The sequence below is a fragment of the Hypomesus transpacificus genome, chromosome 7 (assembly GCF_021917145.1).
Source record: "Hypomesus transpacificus isolate Combined female chromosome 7, fHypTra1, whole genome shotgun sequence".
Lineage (NCBI taxonomy): Eukaryota > Metazoa > Chordata > Actinopteri > Osmeriformes > Osmeridae > Hypomesus > Hypomesus transpacificus.
This window is the reverse complement of record NC_061066.1, coordinates 1,731,470-1,745,760: the sequence shown is the minus strand read 5'-3', so window position 1 is coordinate 1,745,760 and position 14,291 is coordinate 1,731,470. Positions and strand designations below refer to the sequence as shown.

The following is a 14,291-nucleotide window of genomic DNA, read 5'->3' as shown; positions in this document are numbered from 1 at the left end:
TGTGCTTGTGTGCTGTGATCCTATGATAAATGATGAATGATGGTGTCTCTCAGTCACCCTGCATGTATGACAAAGTAAACGACTTTGACATAACACACGTGCATCTGCAAACACACCCTCACACACACATGCTCCATTAAACAATGAAGCATCCAAACTCATGACAGTCTGCAAACAGAGGCAAAAATTGGGGTCCCATCAGAGACTGGCACATCTGGTCTAGCAGCTCTATTAGCATGCAAGGGATGTTGGTGCACATCAACATGTACACACACAGACATGCACAGGAATACACACACACACATACACACAGCACAGTGGCAATAACACAATTAGAGAAACCACACACTGTATTTCTAGGCCAGACACTAGGCCTAGGGTCAATTGTTCCAAAATGATTAATTGTTCTAACGAAACGTGCATGCACCTTATGACAAACTAAGTGTAAATCGCTTGCTTCTCCATTCTCAAGACGAGTGAACTCTTCGACACACGCTATTACCCAGAATCAGCTTTCTCTTCCCACCGAAGTCAACCTGACACTACAGGACACAAAAAGCTTAAATCATTTTAACATTCAATTCAGTATGGCATCACTACGCTAAGAAAGCAATTGTCAGTATATCACCTTACAATCTGGCCATGGAGCAGTATTGGAGGAGGAATCTTTCAGGCTACTGAGAAACAACAGGGCCCCGCAGAATCTATCTTCTGCTTTAGGAAAAAAACATTATCTGTCAAATCTGTGCTTCTCCGCCATGGTTTACCCTTTACAAAGGGGCTGGACGAAACCTCAACACATAAAGTGTGCTGCACTGCAAAAGCGAGGAAAGCCCCACTCCCTTTCAGGGGTGAACTGTCAACCCCCCCACCCCCTCCCAACTCCCACCCTGCCCAGAGGACGGTGGGATTTATGCGTGTTTGAGACAGCAAGGGTGAAGGAACAGACTTGACGCAGAAGCAGCCCTCGAAAAATCCCTGAGATGGAGAGGGTGAGAGAAAGAGAGAGAGAGAGAGAGAGAGAGAGAGAGAGAGAGTGTGAGAGAGAGAGAGAGTGTGAGAGAGAGAGAGAGAGAGAGAGAGAGAGAGAGAGAGAGAGAGAGAGAGAGAGGGAAATATGGAGAGGGGAAAGAGAGAGAAAGAGAAAGAGAGAGAGAGAGAGAGAGAGAGAGAGAGAGAGAGAGAGAGAGAGAGAGAGAGAGAGAGAGAGAGAGAGAGAGAGAGAGAGAGAGAGAGAGAGAGGGAAGGGGGAGTGTGAAGGCATGATGGATGCTTCCTGGATAATTTCACAGCTCTGGAGATCAAGTAGCAGCAACACAGAGGGAGGAGGGGGGAGAGAAAGAAAGTGAGTCAGAACAAGAGAGAGACAGAGGAGGGTATGACAGAGAGAGAAAGAGAGAGAGAGAGAGAGAGTGTGTGTATGGGGGGGGGGGAGATAGAGGCAGATGTTGAGCAAAAAAGTCACAGAGTAAGACCAGATGAAAGAAAGAGAGCAATAGAAAAGGGCAGGATGAAAAAAGGCACCTGTCGCCTGGTGACAAGTCAGATTCACTGCGGCAGATAGAGAATGGGAAGTGATCCGCATAAGATGCTGCATGAGTGAGAGACAGCCTTGTTCACAGCAAACTAGACCCTACAACAATAGCACATTACCACACACATAACGGTGAAATCATCACAGGACCAAATATGGGAATGATGGCATAGGAAACATGGGTTGAAACTGACATGCCATGGCATGAGATCTGCAGTTGAATGTTCTAAACACACAGCTAAACCCACCCCTCCATTAATCAATATCTGTCAAGCCACCCGTGTCTTATCGTATCAAATGCCCATCATGGGGACGGTGTTCTAGACATCATAGAACCATCTGCTTCAGATTAGATCTACATATCTAGTGGTAACCAAAGCGTCTTCGCTCCGCAACGTCAAAAATCCTTGAAGTGAGAGAGTTCCCTAGGTACTGGAATAAGAGCATCGTCAGAAGAGCTCAGGCAAAGATGTAAAGAGGTGCATTGTGGGTAGGTTGTATTAGACTGTGACCTTAAGGGTTAAACAGCTGTAGACATATTGCAATGTCTGAATACAAGTTTTAGAAAGAGCTAATACCCTGGGTCTTGTAGCGCACTTATGTCTCGGGGAATAAAACAATGGTAAAAAACAAACTGCGTTTGGGCGGCTCGCACTGCTGAGCGCCTCTGGGAAACAATGATGGATTGTGGGTAGTGATGAGACGGGATGTGTGGTGTGGGAGTCGAGGAGAAGCCTCCTGCCTGTGTAGCTCCTGGATTATCGTGTTTCAATACATGGAAGCAAACAGGAGGAGAGACGTAGCACTAGTGTGGGTGTTCCTGCATTAGAATAGGTGGAGGGGTTTCTCCACTCTCAGCTTTAAAGAATCACAGTGAGAGTCTGTGTTTTGGGTCTCTCTGTAGAAGATTGTATATTTATTTGCACAAATACAGACACATCTACACTCCTGGGGCACTGCCCAGAAGACCAGAAGGCAACCAGGAGCAGGTTAAACCAGATACAGACAGCATGACACTGTTAACAAAACCAACACATCCATGGAAAAGCTTGTCAAGTTTTGCACATTAAAACTGATGAATTTGTGCTCTATGCAGGATCAATCTCTGATATGAAAATTATTCATCTCATTGTGAGTGGGCTTGATGACATATGATAAAGTGCATTACCAATGACTCTACTATAAGTACTGATAGCATAGAACAGTTACATAAGATAACTCACAGTGCGGAGGTTAGAGGTAGGAAACACAGACCTAAATCAATGGATTTAAAGATACCAGCTAACCTGGAGAAATCATGTTTCAATGTTTTCCATTTTGCAGGCAGTACAGGCAGGCAGTGGTTACTCTAATATTCGCTCGATACAATTCTACAAGTGATACAGCCTTTAGGTACTGTATGTTCTTTCAACTCTTTCAATGGGAACATGTTCTTCTGTAAAAGAGACAAAGACACAGAGAGAAAGTGAGAGTGAAATTGAAAGGGAAAGAGAGACAGGCAGGGAATAAGAGTGAAAGAGCAACAGAGAGAGAGAGAGAGAGAGAGAGAGAGAGAGAGAGAGAGAGAGAGAGAGAGAGAGAGAGAGAGAGAGAGAGAGAGAGAGAGAGAACAAGAGAGCATAGAGCTGAGTGCCTTGTGGTGGCAAACACAGCAGACAACATTGAGTCCTTCTCGACTACCACTCCTAAACCTCCATACGTTTAACCGAATCCACGCAAATCCTTCCGCAAATCGCCATCGTTTTACCGTGGGCCGGTAGTAAGTGACCAATGTCTGTAGTTTTGAATCCTCTTAATTGAAAACGCTTGTTGTCTTGCCTCTGCCCATCGAAATACAGGATTCAGTTAGGCCTCCCTTTGGCCGTCCTCTTTTACTATAGGACAGACAGGAAAATAGTAATTAGCTAGAGGAGATCCCGAAATAAGATTGTGAGACCATAGGAGAAAAAACGTCTAATTACAGCAGGAGTAAAAGCACCACAGCACATGGTGGAGACGCTGAGCCAATACCGCAGCCTAGAAAACAAGGCTTGTCCTCCATGAAGGGAGAGACAGTGGCGGTGCGCTGCAACATAATAGTCTGTTTGAAGGTTTCCTCGTCCGCTTCTCTCCAAGGTCCATACGACAATGTAACTAAATGTCACATTCTGAAAGAGAGGCAAATGTTCCTACACGACGGTTGTGGCACATCGCTGTGCTGGCTTTAAGAGCTTTCCCTACTGGGAGATACAAAAAAATTCCCTTCCCACGACATTAGTTATACCCCTCAAAAACAGCACGTCCGAATCCGACTCATATTGGGAAAGAAAATGCTGAAAGGAGTGGGACACTTGTTCTCCAGCTGGAGTCTTTGTAGAGGCCCCCTTGGTTGGCCACTCTGGACCCTCTATGACAGAGGCGATACAAAAGTGATCCAGTAATGAGTTGTGGGGGTGTACGGTATACAGGCTGCGTACGAGGGAGTAGAGGAATGCTGAATCATTCGATCATATTGCCGTAGCATAAATGAAGTTACGTATTCTCCTCATTCGTGGGAATTATTTTGGACATCTTCCCAACTCCCTTATGCTTTAGGCATTAGTGCCAGTATAATTGCTTCTAATTGGTAATGATTCAATTCTCTTGCAGATGCTTGCAAATCATTAGTATTGGCAGTGTGGAGCAGTTTAACTAATTGTGCAAGAATGCTGTAAACTACCAGGGAACACCATTTCACCCACATCTGCCTGTCACACTATCACACACACACACCAACACACTCTCAGGCACACACAGTTCTGCTCCATGTACACTGTGCTAATCATCCGGAAATTATAAAAACAATTCTCCCCTCTAACCAAATAACCTGGAGAGGTGGGCCTCCATGCTCTGAGCCCTCCTCAGGATCTCACTCATGCTGCTTTCACAACAGATACACACACACACACACACCTCTGGGAAGCAACAGCACACTCACTCTATTGTGTGTGTGTGTGTGTGTGTGTGTCTGCATGTGTGTGTCTGTGTGTCTCAGAAAAATGGAACTTACACTATTTCATAACTCTAATTCACTTGACACAAATATTAGTGCTTGAATTACAGCATAATTGGTACTGTAAAACTTATATTTAGTCATTTAGCAGACGCTCTTATCCAGAGTGAAAAAAACTTGTGCAATTAGGAAGTGCATCAGGGATACGGTGTTGTAACACAAGAAGTCGTAAGCTTTTGTGTGATGTCACCAACCACTGCGTCTCATGTGTCACAGGCGGTGTTGTGTGAAGACAGGCAGCTGGTTCGACACTCTAGTTCCTGTACCCCGACTCCCACACAACAGGAAGTATTCTGCAGTCACTGAGGGCCAGAGAAATGATCAAATAAATGCACAAGATGGAATTTATTTTGGGCAAATCGTTTTTCAGGTACAAATCACACTGGAGCACGAATCTCTCTCCAAATCGATAATGTTTGCTTTTTCGGACACATGGAAAATGAAATACTGCAATGTTATTCTTTTTTTCTTTTAAGAACATTAAAAGAAAAAAAATGAATGTGTAGAAATGCTCCACCCCAAAGCCTTTAATCTGGACTCCTGGAACATAAGCAGGAGACCAGACCTATCCAAGTAATCATGTTCGAGCACTTTGGAGAGAGCCGCAGCTAAGCTGTCAGGGGTGAAGTACTCACAGTGCCCCTTGGGGATCACACTGAACGCAAGCGTGATCAAACTCTCCAGTCTTGCCCAGACCCGGCACATGGTCTTACCAGTTGCACTAAGACACACATCACACACACACACACACATGCGTACGTACACACATACACAGAAATGATGCAAGACTACAACAAGGAATGTGACTTCAGATGAAGAAAGGGGAATGATAAAAGGGGCACAGCACTTCCTGTTGGAACAGGAAACCCCCAACTGATGCTGGGAAACAAAGTTTGTGGGAAAGAAGAACTGTCCTCTTTCGGAATGACGAGGAAGGATGTAAATGAAACAACCAGAGGAGGATGAAGGAAGTGGAAACACACTGAGGGGCACCAGAGAAGAAGAAGACAGGAAGCGTGGGTAGAATGCCACATACCTGCCACTTTCATTTACTATCAAACACGACCGAGGGAGTTAGACACGCACACATAGACAAATACACAAGAACAACTTTAAACACCTCAGACCTATCCAGTGCAAAATATACATGGCTACTATAACCTGGGACATTCTGTGGTTTTAAAACTAACGATCTGTGGATGGGTGGTTTGGGCTCTGATAAAGCAACGAGCAGATAACATGAAAGTGTGGGGAGCGCTCTCTTTCTCTGTCTCCCTTTCTTCCAATCAATCTTGTTCACTCCCTCTGTTTGTCCCTGACTTTCAAACACACACACACACACACACTCACTCACTCACTCACACCTTTAACCCTATCTTGTCAGGTTCTAAAATAAGACCTGAGGATGGATTTAAAGGGTGGATGGAAGTGGATTGTTTTATACCTGCTGCTTTCCAAACCCAGCCAAACATTTTAGACAAACAATGCTCATTTGCCCCCAGCAGAACAGCCTTACACTACCAGCACTAAAAAAGCCTAGTGATGTTCAATCTTCATACCCTTGGTTGACCTTGTGCTACCTGATTAAAGCCCTCCGCTACTGTACTCTCTCCTGCTGAGTGGAGACAAGTATTTTTTTCTTCATGTTTCTTAAAGGCCTGGACATTTCGGGAGGGAATCAGAAATGAAGAAAAACACTGGAGGGGAAAAACTGTAGAAACAGTAGTTTTTGTTTTTGGTGTAATTTTGACGTTTAGTTTTAGGTGCGGGTGTTGAGTCACGAAACTGGCGAGTCCACAGCACCAGACACGTCTTACAATAACACTTCCTGAATCTGCTAAACATTAGAATAACACTGGACTTTTTCCTCCTGAGCTATTTCCTCATTTATTTTCCAAGAAATAGTTTATGATTACTGAAAGCCATCCAGCTGTTTAACAAAAAGAATTGGTCAGACAAAGGCTTCTCAGATGAGTTTCCCAACACTGTCTCTAAGATAAGAAACACTAGTTTCACAACAGGATAAATTCCAGCCAACAGACTTCTTAGACAAACATGCAACAGAGTACCACAGAAATTGATTTTGTGCGTGTGCTAAGATCAGGGAGTCAGCTAAAGGCCTTATTTGCTAGTGTTAGGTCTTTAAGCTGAGGCTAAACATCTTGTTTAGGAGAGTCTTACACATGGAAACCAGCATGCAATCTTCTTCTGGATGAGTTACCGGCCAGATGTACAGGCCTTTGCAGTTTTGCCTTTAAATGTGCATTTTCACTTGCCTTGTTTTGACTATGAAGTTCACAAATTCTCCCTTCACCATAGCTACATAAGCAGTGTTGTGCATATTGATGTCATCAAGTATTGCAAAAAAATTGGCAAGGTGTAACGCCGCTAGTTCCGATTGTGCTGTCCCTGGAGCGGCCACAGCCGGGTGAACAATGAGGTCAGCTGTGACACACGCAGCAGCTCCGGGCTCAGTGCCTCGTGCCCTGTGGGCAGCCTGGTCGCCCTCTGTGGTGAGGGCATGGCGCCAACTCATCTCTGCCCACCGCCCATACCCATCTACCACCTGTTGCCCTGGCATCATATAGACCAGGGGTCAGGGCTTAAGGGTCAACAGATGGGTTTTACTCACTATACACAACTTGTCACATGATAATGGAGGAAGATGGGACGTCCCACTCGAGGGCACATCATGGGGCTATGTCAAGTTGAAAGATGACACTGTATACTAATTATCAATCAAACTACACTGTGTCATGGCCTCCCCCCCAACCCCTGGGTGACCTCCTGACAAGACCATGACTCCCTGAATCTCTGCTAGCTGGAACAAGCACAGGGGGGAGGAATTCTCTCACCCAATGTCTGCCTCCACGCTGTGTTCAGTCAATGATCATCCGTCTGAATGACTCATCAAGCAGCGGGAGTGTTAATTAATGAGAGAAATATGGGTAAATACATCTCAGAGGGACGAACGCTCACACTCCCACACCAACTACCCAGAGCTGGTTCCCTTTCACCACCAACACCTCCACCATCCTCGCATACACAACCATGACAAAACAACACTCATCCTTCGCCTTAAAACTCTATTTCATCTCAGTCCAGTCTCTTTCATCGTCCTCCTCTATTTTTCACACAAGACATTCCTTCTAAATCTCTCACCGATTATTTTTCTCCCTGGCAGTGTTTGAAGCACAATTCCCTGGTGCAATCTCTGGTCCACACCTCCCCCTATGGCAATGTCTAATGGAGGACATTCCTCCGGTTTGGGAGTCCACAGTTTTCAGAGCTTATTCCATGTGGAAATCTCGAAACCCAAACACGGTGAGGAACCCATTAAGCCCTTTTAAGATGTTGTATCACAAACTGCCAGCTAGGATTTTGAGAACAGCAACTGCTCACAACAGGGCCCAAATAGCTTCAATCAATCCCCAAATAATTGCTCGGAATATGTTGGATCAAAAACGTATTTGACTGACAAGCTAGCAGGCTGCGGTGTGATTATTTGTGTGTCTGTGTCTGTGTGTGTGTGTCTGTTGGATGAGTTTGTGAGAGTGTGCTTGCCAGCTTGTTCATATAAACACACACACACACAGTGAATGCGAATTAACAAGTTCAAATGTTGATTTTATTCCAGAGTCAGAGGTTATGTACAGTTACAACCAGACAGTGATACGGATTCAGGCAGCTGTGGCATTGTGTGTGTGTGTGTGTGTGTGTGTGTGTGTGAGGTTATCATATTCCCCCGGCATATCTATCCTCATTGACACTTGGTACACTCGCTTATTAGCTAGAGCGTGACAAGGAATCTCCCCTTCATCGCACTGCCCTGAAGCTACCGTTCAACTACTGGCTCCAGTATCAGTTATTTTACATGGAGCAAAAACTGTAGCACTGGTAGCGCCAAAGTGACTCCTTTTCCACGCTGATTAAAAGTCATTTCTGCGTCACTGGCTACACGTCTCCAAAGGTACCGTAGGAACTTATAATATCGGGCACGCACAGAGTGGGGTATAACCCCTTCAGTATGCTACCGGCTTTAAGGCGATACTGCTTCAGTCAATGCAGCAGAGATTTTCAGAGTCCATAGTGAAGCACTGAGCACTTATTCTGCCATTCTTCTCCATGCATTATCAGAGAATTAAAGGGTGGAAATCACAGTATTTCACCCTTGCGAATTTACCACCATATCAAAATAAATTTGGAAGAAGCTTGCGCTCGAATCTCGAACGTAAAGATGCCAATCTGTTGTTTCATCTGTGAGACCCAGCCCGAAGGGACAGAACAGGCCCAAAATAATAATGCCATGGACAACTGTGGACTGCCAACGTCATCTGGTTATGAGTCTACCTTATTAAACCACAGAGGAAAATAAATATCCCCCCCGACCAGAACTCTCATCACAAGCTGAGAAAGAGGGGAGGCAGACACACTGCAGTGCTAATTTAATAAACTGGATATGGCAGGCTAAGCAATTCTATTATGGAGTGCCATTTGTCCCAGCGGAGCTACAGGGCAGTGTTGTCTTGGTTTGGGGTCCTTGGGGGGAGGTCATGCTAAAATGACAACTACAACCAGATAAAATCAAGTCATTTGGGTTTCTAAAATTAAATGGCACCCTTTTGCCAGTCGTCAGGAGTCAATGACAATGGTATTTATTTTGGTTGTACATTCTCATTAGGCAAATCATATAGTTTAGATATGTGTGTGTATATATACAGAATGTATATTAGGGACGTTAGGGAACTGAAGCTTATCACTCTTGCCAGGCCCCATCCTGTCTGCAGGCCTATCCTCTCAACACAAACAACATCCATTCAGTGTCTTTCCTCCAAATCAGCTCTCTAACCTTCAAGCCCCCGACTCAATTTGTATGTCCTGTCATTCCCATGACGAGTATGCCTCAAAAATGTTGCAAGCATTCCAGGTGTGTCAATCTGTATGTATATGTTGAGGGACCATGGTGAGTGGGTGGGGGGTGGGGTTACATATCGTCTGTCATGCAGCTGAACACATGGCACAGGCAGCAGCAGTCATATGAGAATGCTCACTCCTTAGAGGGAACTGTGTCACATGAGAAAGGTAGGTGTGTTTAACAAGAAAGAGGAAAAGGGGTTCAGGGATACACAGTGGCTTGTGTTTTATAGAGGCTTAGACAAGGTGTAAATCAGACTATTTTGGTTTCAACCATCATTTTAATAAGATGTGAACCTTGTATAGACCGTCACAACCTTCATGCTGTTGCTATATCAGTTGTTGGACGTAGTCCAAATCTCTACTTGTCTCCTGTGTATAGCTCTACTGACAGCATTGTGTGGGAGACTGCACATTGATGTCTACATAGAATTGAACAAGGGTCTAGAAGCTTGGTGTTGCAATGCAAACTGTAACCCCATTTCACAGGCCTGACAGGAAATGATGTGGTTCCAACAGGTGGGAGAAGGGATTTTTCACCCGCATGAAGCCGCTTCCTGTTGAGAGAGCACCTGTCACTGTATTGTCTTGAGAAGCAAGTTTGCGCCCAGTCCTCATTGGTTTCAGCACAGCATTGACACAGCAGCAGCACAAGCCAGTTCTACCTGCTCAGCATATCTGCGTGTTCAGACAAGACCCACATGCTCTCACAACCAATCCGAGAAAGCCACCTTTCAGGTCTCTCACCAGAGTGACAGCCTTCCAACTGAACAATGTTACCCACAAGACTATATTAGATATCAGAAAGGTGAAAAACTATTCAGAACCGAACCTTTGGCCTTGACCCAATAATCTATGCCAATGTTGTATTATACTATATGATTAATTTCCCCTAAAACAGTCATTGGTATTGTGTTCCCAGTTGGACTCATGGTATCATATCAACCCCCAGTTGGAGCCATTTAATTTAAGTGTCCCTTCTGCTTTGTTGTTTGTGCCAACTCACATAAGGCATGGGCTAGCAGGACCAGGGGGACAGCTCACACCTCCTGGACGAAAACAATAACAGCAACCAACCAGGCCAAACACACACACACTCTCAAACACACACACACACATACAGGCACACACTCACCAGCACAGAAAAGGGGGTGGTGCAGTTTGACAAACAAACAGATATTGGGATAGCATAATCCATTCAGCGAGTTCATATTATCATTCAGGTAACTCATCTGGTTTTGGTCACATACAATGGCTTCATGATTAATCTCTCCAAGATTGAACACACTTTAATCAGTTTAGCCCTACATACCTGTTGTTTTGTGTGTTGGGCTGTTGGCCATTTGGATTTCTCAAGCTAAGCTAAGACACAGCTAAACCTGAAGTCTGGGGTATGCTTAAGACAGCCAATACTTTTGTTTTGCATAGTAATGAGATGGGGATGATGAGCAGTTGTTTTTATCCAGCATAATTGTCCTATTATATGCACGTGGTTGTGCCATGGAGCATATTGAATATTTTTATATCAGAAGAGAAAAGCTTTTATGAGTACAGTACAGGGGGATTTTGAACCTGCGACCTCTTGATCTTCAGTCAAGTGCTCTAACCACAGAGCTTTACCCTGCCCTCATTTCTTGTTATACACATGTCATTCTAACCAGATGCATTTGCAGTGCAAACTTACAAGGAAGACTTACCGCTAGCATTCTTTCCGCAAATTAGGTGCTGGAATGGCTGCAGCAGTCCCCATATCTCCGAGTCGTTGTTGATGGACTGCTCAATTGACTCCAGCGTAAACTTGGGGATTCCGTTGTCCCTCTCGATCAGCGCGCTCCGCTGGATCCGGGTAAACACCTCTCGGAACAGGCTTTCAATGCAGGCAGTGAGGTATATGGCCGCATGCTCGTGGACCCTCAGTGCCACCCGACTTTCAACCATCCACTTAAAGAACTTCCCAACGGAAAACACCAGCCCGCAGCGTGCTGACTTGCCCCTGCTGAACTTGTCCCCGGTGCTCATGTTGTAGAGGGACAGGGCGCTGAGTGCCGCGGTGATGCAGTTGACAGAGATGGTCCAAGAAAGAACCACTTTGATGGCGCTCTGGATCTCGTGTTTGGTGCACTTGGCATAGCGCAAGCTAAGACGCTGCGCTTCCCGGGCAACCCTCACCAGTGCACGGCTGACCAGAGCCGAAAGCTTGGCCAGCACCTCTCGGGACGGGATCCCAATCATTAGGTCCTCTTCCTTCCTCAGTGCGCACTCTACCTCGCCGAGACTCCATGGCACGTCGTCTAGCTCGGCGAGTTTGGCGCACTGGACGGAGCACTCCAAGATCTCCGTGTCCTCCGCCAGGACGGTGTTGACCGTGTCCAAGCTGTTGTGTCTGCTATGCATGGATTCAGTCAGATGCCAGCAGTTACCCCCATGCGCGTGCGACAGATGCGTGTCCGAACAGCAGAGCGACACGCTGGACGACCTGATGGAGTCCGCGGCGCCACCATAACCGGAATCAAGCGTTAAATCCTCCAGGGTCCTCACGGCTGTCTTACCCTTGCCTGCCATGGCTGCACCGCATACTGTAGGTCTGCTTTTTCTATTAAATGCCACAAAGTCGGTCCCCTGACGCCGCTACTCCACTGCCGCTAGCTTGGGGAGTTATAATTTACTTTCCCATTCAAGTTCGTTGAATGGATACACGAGAGCGCTCTGCCCACTTTCCGCCTTTAAAGCAGTGACTGAAAAAATGCCTTTCAACTGCTGTTGCCTACAACTTCTATGAGTAACCGTAGAGCGTCCTGTCTCAAACCCGTACGAGCCACTGCATCAAGCGCAGCACAGCTCTCTCAATTGGAGGAGGGGCTATGTATGTAGCGGGCTGGAAGAGGCCAATCCGTGACCGCAACATACCTTGATTGACAGACAGCTTGTCTTGTACATACTTTTGTACAAATTGCTTCTCCCGGGTGCATTGAATCTTATGGCATCACCTAATTAGAAGGCGGTATAAGTGAAATTGTTCCTAAAAACTAAATGCCACACATATCCATTTATGTTTCATGCTGATGGTAGCTATGCTACTAAAATCAAGACAAATATTAGCTTTAATTGAAAGATCCACTGTTCATTTTTTTCTATGTCTGACCAAAACCCATTACCATATGGCTACAGCTACTGTACGCTACATTAGGAAATGTATTAAAAAGGACAGTTCCACATGATTAGTGAGCAAACACAGTACTAACATACACAGAGTGAAATTGAGTCTCAGAATCAGTGTTCCGAATTAACTTGACTGCTTCGAGACACAAAGATGATTTTACATCAACCTGGATTTGGTACAAGGCTCACAGGATGAGGTAGAATTCAAACCCATTATTATATTTTTATATATAACCCAATTATATTTTCTACCCACTGGACTCTCTTTCTCTCTCTCCCCCTGTCTCTCCCTCTCTCTCATTTTCTCTGTCTATCTCTCTCCCTTCCCTCTCTCTGTGACCTTCTAGCATCCTTCTTGTCAACACAAGACGTATTATCTTTGTCCTTGTACGAGTGACATACAAATCGAGGATAATTTAATTGCCACAGTGTCTATTGAGGGGCCAAATGAATACCGACTATTTAATCAAATACAGTAGTATGGATGAGCTGGAGAGCCGTAGTGGTAGGAACCCCTTACAGAGAAAGAGGCTAATATCAAGTGACTGAACAGGCCAAATGTCCTTCTGGAAACTTAAAAGACATGGACTTAGAGTTCAAGTTAAACAGTCATAAGGAAAACACATTTTAAAACTATTTCTTTTTTTTTCATCTATAGCAGACGCTTTCATCTAAAGCATAGTATACGTGGTTAGCGCAAACAGTAAGTGTAGCAGATACTAAAAAACTAGAAGTGCACAGTTACAACACTATTACAGTGCTTAGAGCAAATGAATGGCTTGTTTATACAACACACAACAACAGCATCATCGTAATTGAATAAGAGTCTTCCAGGATGAGTTCTCACTGTGAACAGCGAAAGAGGGTTTGATACTCCATGCAAATGGTGTGTGAAAATAAGTCTAATAAGTCTTCATGCCTCAGTCTATGGCTATAGTTTTATGTATATTATCAATTTGCAATTATTGCTGCATTTCTGTTCTGTGGAGAATGAATGATATGGGTGAGGAGCTGCTGATGTACTAGTGATTCACCAGCCCTTCAGGGCCTTGTCACGTCCAAGTTGAACCTGGCCATCTGTCTACAGCCTTGAATTCATGAGCTGTAGGCCACGTTGCATGAGTCAACAGCTATCTGCACCCACTCCTAACTCGACACAGTTTTTAACAGTTTCTAATTGTGAGGATATAATGTTGTATAACAATTCTGCCACTCTAATATTGTCTGGTGTAAGGCAAACAACTGATTGTTTTTTAAATTGATTTGAGTAGGTTTTTATTTAATAACAATCCTAACCCTCACTGTGAGTATCATTTTTACTTGTGTACTTTTTAAAATTTCAACATTTACCTGTAACTGCGCGTCCTCGTTTTGTAGTGGCTCAGGTGCTGGCTTGTCATCCTGAAGGTGGAAAGCTGCCAGCTGGTCACCAGTCTAATGTCATGCATCATGTTTATTTACTGCGGTGCTTTCAGGTTACCCCCCCCCACAAACTCCTGCTTGCTTGGAAACTATGAAAGAACGAGATCTTAGCAGAAAAATATTCTAGTGACATCTTGCATGTGAACTAAGCAGTGATAATAAACATTTTAGCTTCAACAAAAAATTCTAGGCATTCTGTATGTCAGATTAGGACATTTTGGTGACATTGTG

The 14,291-nt window shown here is 44.7% G+C and overlaps 1 protein-coding gene across 1 annotated transcript in view; it reads right to left on the bottom strand.

Annotated features, from left to right (window-relative positions):
- LOC124469656 (ankyrin repeat and BTB/POZ domain-containing protein BTBD11-A) overlaps positions 1 to 14,042 on the bottom strand; it is an 86,734-nt gene extending 72,692 nt beyond the window's left edge. The window contains exon 1 of the mRNA XM_047023093.1: positions 11,177 to 14,042. Within this exon, the coding sequence (XP_046879049.1) occupies positions 11,177 to 12,041 (865 nt within the window). The 5' untranslated portion in view covers positions 12,042 to 14,042. The remainder of the gene's footprint in view (positions 1 to 11,176) is intronic.
- Positions 14,043 to 14,291: the final 249 nt, after the last annotated feature.